This window comes from Hypanus sabinus, chromosome 3 (genome assembly GCF_030144855.1).
Source record: "Hypanus sabinus isolate sHypSab1 chromosome 3, sHypSab1.hap1, whole genome shotgun sequence".
NCBI lineage: Eukaryota > Metazoa > Chordata > Chondrichthyes > Myliobatiformes > Dasyatidae > Hypanus > Hypanus sabinus.
In genome coordinates, this window is record NC_082708.1 from 4413871 (window position 1) to 4427285 (window position 13415).

Here is a 13415-nt window from a genome sequence, read left to right on the forward strand (position 1 = left end):
ACCATGCTGTATCTCTAAGTAAAAATTATTTGGGAAGAGTAGTTTGAAATTCTGATTTTGGTAACCAGATGTTCTAGAACTAGAAGTCATGGATTAAAGGTGAAAGGTGAAAAGGGGAACCTGAGGGGAAAGTTCATTCAGAGGGTGGTGAGAGTGTGGAAAGAGCTGCCAGAGGAAGTGGTGGATGCGGGTTCGATTTCAGTATTTATGAGTAATTTGTACAAGTACATGGCTGGGAGGGGTATGAAGGGCGATAGGAGTAGACGGGTAAATTGTTTAGCATGGCTAGATGGGCCGAAGAGCCTGTTTCTGTGTTGTAGTGTTCTGACTCCTTGACTCTATTTTCATTTTGTGTAAGATATTTGATAACAGAGCGTCAGATTATGTTGATCTTTTCTGTTACTGGTGTTCAACCTCAGCTGGGAGGCAGCGGGACCTCAGTGGAGATGTCTTGTCTCTTCCTCACTTTCTTGCCTTTTCGCTTGTGAGACAGACGTGCCGAGGTAACCCTGGATGGGATCTGGCCCACGGACAAAACCACACGCAGTCTGATCAAGAGCCCGGAGCGCCTGATGGAGATGGGCTTCGAAGAGAGGCTGGAGAACTCGTCGCGGAAGCAGGGTGCCCGCTTCCTGGAGTACCGGTGTGAGACGGGTTCCTGGGTCTTTGAGGTAGGGATGAATCTGCTTACATTTTACTTGCTGGAATGAAAGGGTTAACGTATGAGGAAGGTTCGATGCCTGTACTCACTGGAATTCAGAAGAATGAAGGAGAAATTTAATTGAAACCTATTGAATATTGAAAGGCCTTTATAGAATGGGTGTCACATCCTCAGAATAGAGGGGCATCCATTTAGAACAGAGATAGGAATTTCCTTAGCCAGAGGGTGGTGAATCTGTGGAATTAATTGCCAGACACGGCTGTGGAGACTGTCATTGGCATTGGCTATGTTTAGAGTGGAGGTTGATATGTTCGTGATTAGTTAGGGTGTCAGAGGATACAGGGAGAAGACAGGAGAATGGGGTTAAGAGGAATAATAAATTATCTAGGATGGAATGGCATGGGCTTGGGTTGAATGGGCTAATTCTGCTCTTACGTCTTGTGGTCATCCTGCTGTCTAGACTGCCAGTAGGTCTCGCACATCACTCTATACCCACGGCACAGAGCCAGTAGTAGACCCGTGAACTACTTGTTAGTGCTGTAAGCCGTCAGAACGTCGGCTCTTGGCTCTCTTTGATAGAGGTTTATAAGATTGAGCGGCATAGATAGAGCAGCCAGACAGCATCTTTCCTAGGGTGGAATGTAATTCAAAGGGCATGCATTTAAGGTGGGGGTGGGGGGGGTAAGTTAAAAGGGAGATGTGAGAGGCATTTTTTTTTACACAGGAATGTGGGTGCCTGGGAAGTGCTGTTTGGGCTGGTGGTGGAGGCAGATACAACAGAGGCCGTCGGGAGGATCTTAAATAGCCATATGAATGTGCAGGATATGAACATTGTATAGGCAGGAGGGTGACGTTAACTCAAAGAACCACGTGTTACAACAGTGCTGTGCAGAAGAGCATCTTTGAACACAGCACATCGAACCTGGAAGTTCGGGGTGGGTGAGCTACAGCAGCGGAAGATCACACTGGGTTCCACTCCTGTTCCTAATGAAGTGGTCACTGAGTGTGTGCCACCAAATTTGTTGTTTTGCAACAAATCATAAATAAGCAGCACAAAGAGAGAGAAAAATATTGAGAATACTGTTCATGAAATGATCTGTTCAGAAATCTGATGGTGAAGAGGAAGAAGGTACTCTTAAAACATTGAGTGTGTGTCTTCAGTCTCCTGTACCTCTACTTGATGGTAGCAATGAGAAGAGGACATGTCCTGGGTGATGGTGGCCTGTCTTTTTGAGGCATCACCTTTTGAAGGTGTCCTTGATGCTGGGGAGGCTAGTTCCCATGATGGACCGGGCTGAGTCGACAAAACTGCAGCCTTTCCTGATCTATACCAGTCAGTGATGCTCCCAGTAATCGGAGCCAAGCTTTGACCCATGAAACTGCTGCAGGTTTTGGGGTAGTACCGTGGTTTACAAAGCTGTTGTTTGTAGTTCTCCCCATGACCCCATGGGTTTCCTCCCACAGGTTAGGCTGAGTTGGTGCTGGAAGTGTGGCAATATTTGTGGGCTGTTTTTGGCACATCCTCATGTTGGTCATTGATGCAAGTGACACATTCCATTGTACATGTGACAAAGCTAATATTTTCTAATCTTTAAGGTGGATCATTTCTCCAAGTACGGGCTGCGGGATTCTGACGAGGAGGATATTGAGCCCTCGAAGGCAGAGACCAAGAAGATGAAAACTGCAGCACTTCCAGGCAAACAGCCGGAGCAGATCTGCAGGTCTACCCTGATCCAACAGGTATCGTGCGGGAAAGGGCACTATCACCCTGGTGTACAGTCAGAACCCCACACAGTGATTTCCCCAGATTACTCTCCTCTTTCCCCCACCACTCCTCCCTCTGACTCCCACCCGGTAAAATGTCAGGGAGCCAAACTTTGAGCTGTGGAACTCCGCTGCAGGTATTGAACCGCCAGTGATTAAGTGCCATGCTTTACAGCAACAGCTGGAAGATCAGGGTTCAATTGCCTATGTGGAATTTGTACATACTCCTGTGGCCTTCCTCAGAGTACTCCCATTTTCCTCCTACTCTCCAAGAATGTACGGTTAGAGTTATTGAATTGTGCACATGCAGTGTTGGTGCCAGAAGCCAACATTGTATATACAGTACTTACTATTTTGTGTGTACACATATATACACAAAATAATTAAATAAGTAGTGCAAAAAGAGGAAAAATAGTGAGGTAGAAGTAGTGAACTATAAATTGCAATAAGAATTAAGTAGAAAAAAATGAAATTAGTGCAAATAAAATCGTGAGCTAATGTTACATGCCTTCAATGTCCATTCAGAAATCTGGTGGAGGAGAAAAACCTGTAAATTGAGTCCTTCAGTCCTGTACCACCACCTTGTGGGAGCGATGAGAAGAGGGCACGTCCCAGGTGATTTGTTATAAATGTCACATTTCACCATGTTTGGATGTACATGTGACAAAGTGATCTTTAATATTTCTAGTGCCTCCAAACTGGTTCCATCTTATGGGTCCCAGCTAGGACCATGATCCAGGCTGTCACTGGTACTACATAAGCATGCTGACTTTCAGCTGACTTATCAGTACCAAAGTCAGATTTAATATCACCAGTATATGCTATGAATTTATAAAATTACAGTATAACATGTAATTTTACTATAAAATTACAAATAGAAATATTATGTTTTCTCCAAGTGCTCCGATTTCCTCCCGCAGTTAGTAGGTTAATTGGTCATTGTAAATTCTCTTATGATTAGACTAGGATTAAATAGTGGTTTGCTGGGTGGCACAGCTCGTTGGGCCAGAACAGCGTGTTCCACATCATATCTCTAAGTAAATCAAACAATCACAGCAGTAGTACGCAGTATCTTAATGGTTATGAATTACATTGGGTACACTAGGGTTACAGGGCATCCCCATATTACTGACATGTTACGCAAACCCTTAACAAAATTTGATAATTTATTTCTTTTCTCACATACATAATTCTGATAGACAAAATTTGTTTGCTGTGTCTAGGACAAAGCACTCTGGAGACGGGCACTCCTGGGTTTGCCTCTGCCTGTCTGTTCAGTAAGGGACTTGTTGCTTGTGCTCTATTAAACATTGTGGGCAAGCTACGTTGGCACCAGGATGTGTGGCAACACTTCTGGGCTGCCCGCAGCTCATCCATGGGTTGTTTTGAATACTACTGCAAATGACACAGTCCTCTCTCTCTGGCTATCCATCCCATAGGATGATGATGGTTCCTTTCAGTCAGTCAGTGGGGTTTGATATTGCGTCCTTGAGTGGCTGCACAGGCCGATCCTTGACAGGCACTGCTTGCCAGATACTTGGGGCAGAAGCTCTGTTGTGGCGCTTCCTGTGCCTTTCCTCTGTTGTCTCTATCAGCCTGTTCTCAGCAGCGTCCACACCTTTCCTGATGGTGTCCCTCCACTGTGAGCGATCTTGAGCCAGATCCTCCCATGTTGATGGAGTAATGTCAGCTTTCTTGAGGCTCCTGTGCAGAACATCGTTGTACTGTAGTTGCAGGCCTCCTCGTTTTCGGGTACCACTGGACAGTTGGCCGTACAAGATGTCCTTGGGCAGTCTTCCGTCGGGCATTCTGACAACGTGCTGCCCAGCGCAGTTGCGCTGACATCACCCAAGGTTGAAACGGCTGGCATTCCGGCTGGAGAGAGGACCTCAGTATTGGAGATCTTGTCTCGCCAGGTGATCTTCATCAGAGAATGTAGGTGATGCTGCTGCAGTTGGTCAAGCTGGTGTAAGTGACTCTGATATGGGCACCACATCTCATCCGTACAGCAAGGCTGATATGACAATGGCCCTGTATATCTTGCACTTGGTGGCCAACCTGATGTTCTGTGACCAAACTCGATCTTTCAGCTGACCAAAGGCAAAGCAGGCTTTTCAGGTTCTTGACTCAATCTCTATATCCAAAGGAGCTGAGGATGTTATTATGCTGCCCAGGTAGCAAAACTTGTTGACAGCATTGAGATGAGCCTCATCAATGAGGACATCGGCTCCTGGCTCATTGTAGCTTGAACCAGGAGCCGGTTGGTACAAAACTTCTGCCTTTTTCAAGCTGATTGTCAGTCCAAAGCTATTGGCGATCTCCTGTAAGTCTTCGAGAGTGGGCACCCAGTGCACAGTCATCAGCAAACTGTAGCTCATGCACCACAATGTCTCTGACTTTTGTTTTTGCTCTCAGTTTTGCGAGGTTGAGGAGCCCGCCATCAACCCACGTTTGTAGGAAGACCCCTGACTTCAGGTCTGATGTGGCATCCTGAAGAACAGCAGCGAAGAATAGTCCAAACAGAGTAGGAGCCAAAACACAACCCTGTTTCACGCCGTTGCTGATGGGAAATGGGTCTGACAACTCACCAGACATGTTGATGCGGCCTTCCATGCGTTCGTGGTACTGATAGATGATGTTGGTTATGTGTGGGGGAGCAACCGAATTTTGGTGGTAGCTTCCAGAGGCCATCTCTACCAACAGTGTCAAATGCTTTGGTTAGATCAACAAATATGACACAGAGACTTCTCTGCTGCTCAACACATTTCTCTTGGAGCTGCCTCGGTGAGAAGATCATGTCCACTGTTCAAAAACCACACTGGCTTTCTGGAAGGATGTTGTCACTGATTTTGGGTACCAAGGGTCTCCACTGTGTGTAATCATGAATTTCCATTACCCAAACTGCCGTTATACAAAGGTTCTCCTTTGTGAGTCAGGAGCTTAACCTCTGAGTGGTCACCTTCATTTCCATACCCCCTCTCTGGCTTAGATGTCAGCTGTACTTTAAGATGAGGTAAGGGGGAGGAGTTAAAGCTGGCAGGTGATAGGTGAAACCAGGGTGAGGGGGTAGTAACCTGCTCCGTAGGGCTACTGCTGGAAACAGCCTTTTTTTTCCCCCCTCAGAGCCCCTTGATGCAACAGATCGGCAGAGTGACTGAGCTCGACAGTGACATGGCCGACATCACCCAGGAGCCCATTCCTGACAGTTCCCTGGATGAGGACATCTCAGATGAGCAGGAACCAGTGTCTGCCTCCAGCAACATTGCATCCATTTTGGGAGTCGACCCCCACACTCTCCAGGTAACATCCTGTCCACGCAGTGGAGCTGCAACTGGGCCTGCCCACAGCTGATAAATGCTGTCAGCATGACTGAAGAAAAGGGGCTATAGCAATCTGAGCTTCCCCCCACCCCACCATGCACTAACTGAGCAATTAGCATCTAAATTCCAGTAATTTCTCCTCTCTTCCTTTTCCATTCCCTCTTGCCTCTTCTCGCATTAGGGTTAGGAGGCTGCACATCAGCTCCCTCTGCTTCCCATCCTTCCCTTTCTCCCATGGTCCCCTGTTCCCTCCTATCAGATTCCTTCTCCTCCAGTCCTTTACCTCTTCTATCCCCTCCCAGCTTCTTGCTTCATATCCCTTCTCCCCCCCCCCCCCCCCCCCACTCACCTACGTTTCCCTCACCTGGTCTCGCTAATCATCTGTCAGCTTGTTGTCCTTCTACTCTCCTCACCTTATTCTGGTTTCTTTCCCCTTCCTTTCCAGTCCTGATGAAGGATATCAGTCTGATTGTTTATTCCTCTTCATGGATGCTGCCTGATCTGACTTTTGCAGCATTTTAGATCATAAGAAATAGGAGCAGAATTAGACCATTCAGTTCATGTCCAGTCCACCTTTTTATTATGGCTGTTTTAATATCCCTCTCCGCATTCTCCTGCCTTCTCTCCATAACCTTTTACTAATCAGGAACCTATCGACCTCCAGTTCAAATATACCCAATGGCTTTGCCTCCTCATCCATCTGTGGCAATGAATTCCACAGATTCATTACCCTCTGGCTAAAGAAATTCCTCCTCGTCTAAAGGGACATCCCTTATTCTGAGGCTGTGCCCTCTGGTCCTAGACTCGCCACTATAGGAAACATCCTCTCTACGTCCACTACTTCTAAGCCTTACTATATTCAATAGGTTTCAATTATATCATTCTTCTAAACTCCACTGAATACTGCCCTGGAGCCATCAAACGCTCCTCCTATATTAACCCGTGTGTGTGTTATTCTGGATTTTCAGCATCTGCAGAATCTCTTGTATCTAAAATTCAAGGGTGTTTTTCCCCTTCTTATCACAGGTGATGAAAATTTCTCTGTTTGGTGAAGATGATGAAATGGACAGTGTCCCAGACTCGCATGGTGCCTATTATACAGCTAAAGATGATTGTATGAGGCAGAGGTCAAAGAGCTCTGGTAAGTGCTGTTCTCATTGTGAAACATTGACTCTGGGGTGCCATGGTAGCATAGCGGTTAAGCCCGATGCTATCACAGCTTGGGGAGTTGGAGTCCGGAGTTCAACTCTGTCCACTAGAAAGATTGTACATTCTTCCTCTGTGCATGTGGGTTTCCTCCAGGTGCTCCGGTTTCCTTCCACAGTCCAAAGACGTCCTGGCTGGTAGGTTAATCAGTTGTTGTAAATTGTCCTGTGGTTAGGCTAAAGTTAAACAGGTGGGTTGCTGGGTGGTGTGATTTGTTGGGTCGGAAGGGTCTGTTCCACACTGTCCCGCTGCGTAGAGAGGGAATGAACTCTGTGCTGGCATAGACTTAAAGGGTTTTGAGCTTCTGAGATTCTTGCTTACTCAGCCAGGGCTGTCTAGAGGGTGGGACTGTGTATCCAGGTGTTGTTCCTCACTACAATGTAGAGGGAAATTTTATTCTGTCTCTGTATGGGGCTTTTGTGTGATGGAATGTTGAGGGTTGAGAGGATAATAAATTAGCCATGATGGAATGGTGGAGTAGACTCGAAGGGCTGAATGGCCTCATTCTGCTCCTGTGTCTTGTGCTTTTCTATAGCTAGCTTGCATGTACCCAGTGTAGTGGGAACTTTTGTGTCTAACCTATCTCTACACTAGGAGTTCTTAAAAGGAGAATGTGGAGAGAGCTTTGTATCTAATCTGTCTCTGCCCTGGGAGTGTATGACGAGTTAGTACAGAGGAGGTTTTAATCTGTATCGAATCTGTCTCTCCTGGGAATGTATGAGAGATGTACAAGGAGCTTTACTTGGTAGCTGCCCCTGGGAGAGTGTAAGGAGAGCTTTGCTTGGTTTCTAATCTGTGCTGTACCTGTCCTGCTAGTGTGTGATGGATCAGTATAGATTTAACCTGCTATCTAACCCAGCTCTACCCTGGAAATGAGTGATGGGTAAGTATAGAGGGAACCTTAGTCTGTATCTAACCTGCCCTGTAGCTACCCTGAGAGTGTGTGGTGAGTGAACGTAGAGAGAATTTTGCATTGTGGCTAGTGGTGTCTATTGTGTGTGTGTGTGTGGTGGGCACCTGTAACAGTTCTGTACTCATGCCATTCCACCAAGTTGTAACATTGCTGAAATCAGTTACATTTCTTGTGGTGATGCAGTTTAGTCTTGCTGTGTCTGACAGTGTGTCATCCTCCTCATCAACCTGTTTCAGGTGGGAGGTTGCTGAACTCGAACATGAGGAAGATGTGGTCGTCCCTCGGCAGGCAGCCGGAGAAGAGTTCCTGGTCTTCAGCCGAGGTGGAGGCTCTTCGTTCACCATTGCTTCAGCCCCTCCCTGTGGCAGGGCAACTGCCCTCCAGCTTTGCCCTGCCCAGCCAGCAGCCAGAGGTACAGCTGAAGACGGTGGGTGTTCGCCGACGGCAGCTGCTGGTGCCGATGGAGCAGTCGGTGACCAAGGGCAAAGGCAAGCTGCTGATGGACATGGCCCTCTTCGTAGGTCGCTCCTTCCGGGTGGGCTGGGCACCAAACTGCGTCCTCTGTCACAGCGGGAAGCCACTGAGCTCATCTCTACCAGACCCAGACCCCGAAGCCCTGGAGTACAACTATTTTCCAAAGCCAAGCAAGATCAAACCGTGAGTAACAGAGAACAGGCCCTTCAGCCCACCTATTAAACCAGACCACATTCAATGTAACCCTCCCTCCTACATAAGCCTCCATTTTTCTATCATCCATGAGCCTGTCTAAGAGTCTCTTCAATGTTCCTAATGTATCTGTCTCACCACCAGTCCTGGCAGGATGTTCCACACACCCATTACTCTGTTTTTAAAAATAAAATTACCTCTGGCATCTCCCCTATAATTTCCTCCAGTAACCTTAAAATATTAGTCATTTCCATCCTGGGGAGACAGTGTCTGGCTGTCCACTTGATCTGTGCCTCTCATCACCTCTTTCAAGTCATCTCTCATCCTCCTTTGCTTCCAAGAGAAAAGCCCTGGCTTATTCAGCCTGTCCTCGATGTGCTCGTCGGTCCATGTAGGAGCCTGGGGTACGGACCCCAAGATGGAAACCCCTGTTATAGACAGAGTAAGTAGAGAGAGGTGATTCCCATTGTGGGGGGGGGGGGGTGGTTGCAGATCAACTGCTAGGGACAGAGTGAGTAAAGATTTTTCTTTATCACTTTTGATCTTTATGTCAATTTCAGTGTGTAATACAAAATGCTGGAGGAACTCAGCAAGTCAGACAGCATCTCTGGAGACAAATAAACAGTCAACATTTTGGGCCAAGACCCTTCATCAGAACTGGAAAGGAAGGGGGAATTGTCAAAATAAGAAGGGTATGAGGGGGTGGAGTACAAGCTGGCAGGTGATAGGTGAGCCAGGTCTGGGTGGAGATGAACAGAAGGTGGGAGGTAATGGGCCGAACAAGGAATCTGATAGAAGAGGAAAGTGGATCATGGAAGAAAGGGAAGGAGGAGGGGAACCAGAGGGAGTTGACAGACAGGTGAGAAGAAAAGGAGTGAGAGAGGGCCCAGAATTTCCCAGTAACTACCAGGTGAATGGTGAGCACTTAGAGAAATCTATGCATTCATGAAGAGAACAGACAAACTCATTAAAGACAAGCGGGAATTGAAGCCCCATCACTGGCACTATACAGTACACTATTCTACTGCAGGGATACTGTGACCACTGTGCTAACATGCTGCTCAAGCCCCTCATAAGTGTCCACTTACCCTCTCTGATGTAGACTGGCAGTGTGCTGGGTAAATATCCATTCTACCCTACACGAGACTTTGCTTCCACACTGGCTGGTTCATCCTGCCACTTCCTCGATGTGAGTTCACTTTACACACTGTAGTCAGACCTCGGTGCATTAATGAGCTGGCTGCCCATAAGCTCACTACCTTGTTATTTCAGGACCAGATGAATGAGTACAGGTTTTCTGCCCCCGCCCCCCCTTTTACAAAGGTAGAGAGTTGCTATGAAACCTTTCTTAAGCTGAAATGGTGTAAAGCGAAAAACCATTTATTTATATGGGAAAAATTTTTGCGAAAACAAAAATTCTCTTTGTAATGCGAAGACAGGTTACTAATGTAGGTCTTTTGTAAAAGTGAAGTGGCGTAAAGCAAACATTCGTAAAGTGGGGGGCACCTGTTTATGGTTCCTGCACACTATTTGAATTCCATCTGTGTTTGGACCTTCCCAGGGCTGCTGAGGTACCGTTTAAGGTCCACCTGGAGAAAGTAACACTGAAGGAAGAGCAGGTGAGGCGGAATGTGTCACTGTACAAGGAGCCACTGGATATCGCGCTACAACACAGCATTGTGGAGACTGAGGATCTGTGCCCCCAGATTGTGCCCCGAAAGGGTGTGGAGGCTCTCCACAAATACGCAGACTGGGTCCAGGAGACTGTGGACAAGTCTGAGGGGGTAGAAGGTAAGAAGAGAAGGAATGTTTTTAATACATCCATGCTGTCTTCACGTCCTTCCACAGCCTTGCCCTTTCCAAGCTTTCTCTGGCACCTCTGCACTTTCGTCTCTGGTTAATGAACCTAACTCTCTCATTGAACATTGAACTGTGCAAGCCCTTTAACCCATGATGTCGTGCCAAGCTTTTAAACTGCTCAAGATCAATCTAACCTTTCCCTCCCACATTATCTAAGAGTCTCAACCTTTTTTTTTGTAGAGGTTGTGAAGAACTGGTCTCTAGCATGGACATTGTGCGAGGCAATCTGGGGCAATCTGAAGGAGCTGGACACCAGCCTCTCTGAGCCAACCCAGTACGTTCACCAGCTGGAGCGCAGGAAGGCCTTCTCCCGCTGGCTCTCGCGGACGGCAGAGGTGAAGATTGAGGAGGAGGTGGCCCTCTCCCACCACAAGAGCCACGTGGATGCTGTCTTCAGTTACCTGACTGGCAAGAGGATCAGCGAGGCTTGCAAACTCGCACAGCATTCAGGCAAGGCCAGCTCAGGCATTGACAGAATCAGGTTTAATATCACTGGCATGGGTTATGAAATGCACTGTTTTGTGGCAGCAGTACATTGCAATACATAGTAATAAAAATTATAAATTACAATAGGAAGTATATATTCAATAAGGAGAGCAAAAAAGGGGAGAAGGGGAAATGAGGTAATTTTTTATGAGTTCATTGTCCATTCAGAAATCAGATGGCAGAGGGGACAAGCTGTTCCTAAAATGTTGAGTGTGTCTTCAGGCTCCTGTACCTCCTGTCTGGTAGCAATGAGGAGAGTTCATGTGGATGGTGAGGGTCCTTAATGATGGACACTGCCACCTAAAGGCCCCTCCTTCTGAAGATGTTCTTGTTAGTGAGGAGGACAATTGGACAGGTACATGGATAGGAAAGGTTCAGTCAAACACAGGAAAATGAAACTGGTTCGGCTGGGCATCTTGGTTGGCATCGTCTGTTTTCCCTGCTGTGTTCAAGATTGTTTAGGAGATGGAAATTCAAGGGGGATATTAGAGGAAGGTTTTTCACTCAGAGTGGTTGGTGCGTGGAATGAACTGCCTGAATCAGTGGTGGAGGCAGACACACTCGTGAAGTTTAAGAGACTGCTAGACAAGTATATGGAGGAATTTAAGGTGGGGGGTTATAGGTGAGGCAAGGTTTGAGGGTCAGCACAGCATTGTGGGACGAAGGGCCTGTAATGTGCTGTACTATTCTACATTCTATATGTTCTATGTTTAAAGTTCAACATTGTTTAATGTCATTTCCAGTACACCAGTGTAAAGCGAGCAAAATAATTGTTTTCCCTGACATGACCCTCTAGCTGTGCATGTCGCTGAGCCTGCTGCTGGTTAGATGAGTAACATGCCTCTGTGTGTATATATCTATTGCAGGGGATCACCGAATGGCCTTACTACTAGCCCAGGCGAGTGGGGCCCCCCCAGTGAGGGAGCTGCTCAGCAGACAGCTTGCTGACTGGCACCAATTGTCGGCTGATTCTTTCATGCAAGAGGAGCGGCTGAAGATCTTTGCCCTGCTTGCAGGCAGAGCCGTGAGTATTTTCAACACAGCAAGGATTTTGGCAGGTTGGAGTTCTGGATGGTTGGAAAGGGGTAGTTCTGAGTTCCTACTAAAGGGAGATGTACGGTCTGGATTCTGATGTGGACAGTGGTGTAGCATGGCCATGGGGATTCACAGTAGTGTAGCAGTTAGCAGGCAGGAACGGGGTACTGATTGTGGATGATCAGCCATGATCACAGTGAATGGCGGTGCTGGTTCAAAGGGCTGAATGGCCTACTCCTGCACCTATTGTCTGTTGTGATATTATAGCTTGGCGATCCAGAATTCAGGGTTCAATTCCAGCCTGCTGTGTAAGATGTGTGTACACCCTTTCTGTGAATCACTTGCGTTTCCTCTGGGTGCTCCAGTTTCCTCCCACAATCCAAAGGCGTACCAGTTAGTAAGTTAATTGGTCGTTGCAATTTGTCCTGTTATTAGGCTAGGGGTTAAATTGGTAGATTGCTGAGCTGGACCCTCTAAATCAAAAAAAAAACTTTGGGCAGGGAAGCAGTGAGATATTTCACTTGGATGGGTTGGATAATGTAAATGGAACGATGGTGGTTGGTAGGTGCTGGGGGTGAGGTATGATTGAATCAGGGTTAGGTGAGTGTGGGATTGGGGGCAAGCTTGGTGGAAGGTGTCAGTGATTGGAGGATTGGGGGTAAGTTCTAATGGGGAATTGGAGAGAAGGTTGGATGGGATAGGGCTGGGGAGGGTTGGGACTTGGAAGTGGCAGGTATGGTTGGGTGGAACTTGGAGATGGCAGGCGGACGAGGTTGGCTGACATGGGATTTGGAATCTTACGGGCTTGCCTCTGGGTGGGTGTGTACAAAGCTTCAGCTGGAGGGTACGAGCTGTGCTAGGCTCCCCTAAGGGCAGTGTTGGTCGGGAACTGGGAGTGGGCAGTGGCAATCCCAGTATTGTGTGTGTGTGTGTGTGTCTGACTGGTTTCTTGTCGTCTAGGTGTGGAAATCATCAGATGAGTACATCAACATCTGTGCACAGCTGGACTGGAAGCGTTGCCTTGCCGTTCACCTCTGGTACATGTTGCCTCCCAGTGCCTCCATCGCTGATGCGCTCAAAATGTACACCGAGGCCTTTCAGGTATCATTGACAGATTGAGGACACCAGGGGACACAAAGTATTTGCCGACTGTGTTCAGTTCCCTGTGGTTGCTAGCTGCTGCTCATGTCGCAGTCCAGAGCAGAGTGTGCTCTGCATTTTGTCACTGTCCTGATCTCGCAAGGCAGTCATAGAACAGTACAGCACAGTACTGACCCGTTTGTGTCGACCTTTTCACCTGCTCTAACGGTGAAATGGTGAATCTGGAATTCATTACCACAGACAGCTGTGTAGGCCAGGACATTGGGTATATTTAAAGCAGAGATTGATGGGTTCTTGATTAGTAAGGGTTGTCAAATGTTATAAGAAGAAGGCAGTAGAATGGGATTGAGAGGGATAATAAATCAGCCATGATGGAGTGTGGAGCAGATGCTATGGGCCAAAT

At 47.3% G+C, this 13415-nt stretch overlaps 1 protein-coding gene across 4 annotated transcripts in view; it reads left to right on the forward strand.

Moving 5' to 3' along the window:
* The window catches only part of nup98 (nucleoporin 98 and 96 precursor), a 108337-nt gene that overhangs the window by 69005 nt on the left and 25917 nt on the right, over window positions 1-13415 (forward strand). For all 4 annotated transcript variants that reach the window (XM_059963546.1, XM_059963549.1, XM_059963547.1 and 1 more), the window contains 9 exons: window positions 494-671; window positions 2258-2401; window positions 5549-5725; window positions 6772-6886; window positions 8101-8521; window positions 10092-10321; window positions 10571-10840; window positions 11743-11900; window positions 12872-13012. In XM_059963546.1, coding sequence (XP_059819529.1) covers window positions 494-671; window positions 2258-2401; window positions 5549-5725; window positions 6772-6886; window positions 8101-8521; window positions 10092-10321; window positions 10571-10840; window positions 11743-11900; window positions 12872-13012 — 1834 coding nt within the window. The remainder of the gene's footprint in view (window positions 1-493; window positions 672-2257; window positions 2402-5548; window positions 5726-6771; window positions 6887-8100; window positions 8522-10091; window positions 10322-10570; window positions 10841-11742; window positions 11901-12871; window positions 13013-13415) is intronic.